Source organism: Otolemur garnettii, unplaced genomic scaffold (genome assembly GCF_000181295.1).
Source record: "Otolemur garnettii isolate 467f Iridium unplaced genomic scaffold, OtoGar3 scaffold00023, whole genome shotgun sequence".
Classification (NCBI taxonomy): Eukaryota; Metazoa; Chordata; class Mammalia; order Primates; family Galagidae; genus Otolemur; species Otolemur garnettii.
This window is the reverse complement of record NW_003852418.1, coordinates 1,184,817-1,187,885: the sequence shown is the minus strand read 5'-3', so window position 1 is coordinate 1,187,885 and position 3,069 is coordinate 1,184,817. Positions and strand designations below refer to the sequence as shown.

At 54.7% G+C, this 3,069-nt stretch overlaps 1 protein-coding gene across 1 annotated transcript in view; it reads left to right on the top strand.

The window, feature by feature from the left end:
* The first annotated feature begins 526 nt into the window (after positions 1 to 526).
* KIAA1755 (KIAA1755 ortholog) overlaps positions 527 to 3,069 on the top strand; it is a 46,327-nt gene continuing 43,784 nt past the window's right edge. The window contains exon 1 of the mRNA XM_003787586.2: positions 527 to 714. Within this exon, the coding sequence (XP_003787634.2) occupies positions 712 to 714 (3 nt within the window). The 5' untranslated portion in view covers positions 527 to 711. The remainder of the gene's footprint in view (positions 715 to 3,069) is intronic.

The window sequence follows — 3,069 nt, the reverse complement described above, 5'->3', positions numbered from 1 at the left end:
GATGGGCCTAAGGGTGGAGAATTCATAGGGGAAGGGCTTTGGGACAGATTTGGTGGCCCCAAGGGGCAGGTACTATCATCACCACCACTATCACCATCACCATCATCATCCTCGTTTTACGGATGAGGAAACGGAGACTTAAGAGCGTCTAGGACTTGCTGGGGAGCGGAGGAGGAGACTGGAACCCGGCTCTGACGCCGCGGGTGTCCGTAGGCGAACGTGCAGCTCCCGCCTGGCTCCGCCAGTCCGCGATGGGGCTGCGGGACCCAGGCGGGAGCTTGTGGGAGGACAGAGAAGGTGGGACAACTCGCTGGAGTTCCTCCAGGAGGCAGGCTTGGGGCGCGGGTTCCCACCACCCGCCCGGCGTGCACAAAGGGGCCAGCTGTCCCGCCCCGTCCGCCCGGCGGGGCCTGGAGCAGTCTGCCCCGCCCCTGCAGCCGCCCCCTGGCTGGTGGCCGACCCGGCCCGCTGTCTCTCCTTCAGTTTCTTGCTGTCTCCAGTCTCCGTCTCCACGGGTCCCCTTTCTTCTCTCTCCCTGTCGCCCCGCCCCTGCCCCTCGGAGATGAGGCCGGGGTCAGCGTCCAGGGCCAGCCGGCTCTGCTCGCTCCAGGGCTAGGCGGGGGCAGGGGCTGCACCCGGCAGATGGACCCTCGGACCCACAAACCCAGCCACCAGGAGAAGAGCAGCCGCCGCCGCTTGTAGCCCGTCACCATGGTAACGCCTGCCAAGGCTTGGACCACTTTGCTCTGACCCCCTTCAGCGGGGCACGGGCTTCCCAACCCTCTAGAACAGCCCCGGGTGTGCAGGACCTGACCTTTTAAGCTGAGACCACCCTCAGGGCCTGGCAAGGAGTCTGTGGGGTGGATGGGGTGCAGGAACCCAGCTGGGGCCGTTTCCTTTCCAGGCCTCTCCACATGTGAAGGGCACAGAGCAAGATGGGATGGCGTGTAAACTTTAATTTGTCCCCTCCTGTAGCACAGACCTGAGCTTGAACCCCAGCTTTTGGGCCTTGGACAAAAGTTGAAGAAGTTTTGCATTTTGGATTTGGGGCGGACGGTCAGAAATACAGATTTTCCTGACATGAGGTTTGGATGGAGCTGGGGGTTAAAGTCCCAGTCCAGCCCAGCTGGGCAAGTCACAGCAAGGAGGGTTAAGGGTGCAGAGTGGAGAGGAGAGGGTGCAGAACTGGGGATGGCCTGGCTACTTCAGACTCAGCACTGGGAAGTCAGATCTGCCCCGTGGAAAAGTGGGTGAAGAGCAGGGTGGTACCCTCATTCCTGGGCTTTCTGGACTGTCATCTTGAGAAGGTTGGGACACTCTGTGAGAGTCGTGTGTGTGCACATGGGTGCATTTGTGCCAGTATCTGGGACAGGGAATGAAAGAAAAGTCCGTTTTCAGGGAATCTCAACCCAGCTCCAGACAGTCCCCAGGAGCGCCCAGCAGATTCGCAGGAGCTCTGAGGATTTGGGAAAGCGCTTTGAAGACAGGCCAGGGCTTTGATCACTTGACTGTAACCGTCCATGTTGAATTCATGTGGATTTTCATGGGCATGTGTGTCCACATGCAGATGAATTGTATATAAAGGTGTGTTCATACTCACACACACATGTGCACACACAGCACACTGCAGTGGTCCCACTGATTCACTGGCTGAACATACGTATCTTCTCATATACAGGAGCCTTGCCCACCTGCTCTTTCATACTGCTAAAACATGGGCATGCACCTGCATACACACCACAGACCCTGCAAAGCCAGGCCCTAAAATCCACATGCCAGCAGGACAGGTGTGCACACACATCGCTCTTGGAGCTGTTTGAAAATAATCATTATAAGCTAATGGTTATTCACCTCTCCCAGCAGGCAAGGCCCTGTGCTAGGTAATTTACATGTGGGACTCATGTAACTCACACCAACTCTAAGAGCAGGCCTGCTGGTATCTCCACCCAGGAGACAGGGACTGGAAGCTCTGGGAGCTTAAGTGGCTGCCCAAGGTCACCCCACCAGGAAGTGCGAGTTAGGACAGCCCGAAATCTGAGCCTGCACTCAGCTGTCATAGTCACCCCAGAGCCACAGCGGGCACCCACTGGCATTTGCCAAATCTCTCCTGGTTTTGCATCTAATCTAGTTATTAGTTTTAGAATCCAGAAACCCATCACTGAACCCCAGACCTTCAGATCAGGAGTGAAGCATTGGTTGGGCGGCTGTAGTTCAGTGATTAGAGTGCCGGTCCCGTGCACAGGGGTGGGGGGGATTAGGAGGGAAATAGGTTTGAACCCGGCCCAGGCCTACTAAACAAAACAAACAAAAAGTACTATAAGAGCGAGGCATTGGGCTACCCCTCTCAAAGGTTGAGCACCTCTTTCCTCATGGGCAGATTTTTCTCTTTCTTGCCTTTCAATTGTGAAAATAGTCACCAGCCCACCTCTCTGGCCTCACTTCTGTGCTCCAGCCACTCTGGCTTTGGTTTAGAGCCTCTTATGGTTCATGCTCCCTACTGCCTCAGGGCCTTTGCATGCACTGGTCCTTCTAAGTGAAACACCTGTATGTGTGAATTTCTATTCATCCAGTAAATCTCTAACCAAATGTCACCTCTTCAGGAAAGCCTTCCCTGACTTGCCCGACTCTCACTCTACCATGCTACCTGTCCTTCCTTTGTGATACCCACCACAGTTGTAATTTTTGTGAAACAAATTGAGTAACGGCTAATGTTTTAGAGCAGCCCAGTATCGCAGAATTGTATGGCAAAGGGGCTTAGGTTTCATCCAGTCCCACATTTCCCAAATTTTAGTATGATTGGAACAACTTTTACATATCTGCTTACTGGATAAAAAATTGTAAGAAAATAATAAAATCCAGGCTCAACACCTGTGGCTCAAGTGGCTAAGGCGCCAGCCACATATACCTAAGGTAGCGGGTTTGAATCCAGCCCGGGCCCACCAAACAACAATGACGACTGCAACCAAAAAATAGCCGGGTGTTGTGGCGGGAGCCTGTGGTCCCAGCTACTTGGGAGGCGGAGGCAGGAGACCTGCTTGAGCCCAGGAGTTGGAGGTTGCTGTGAGCTGT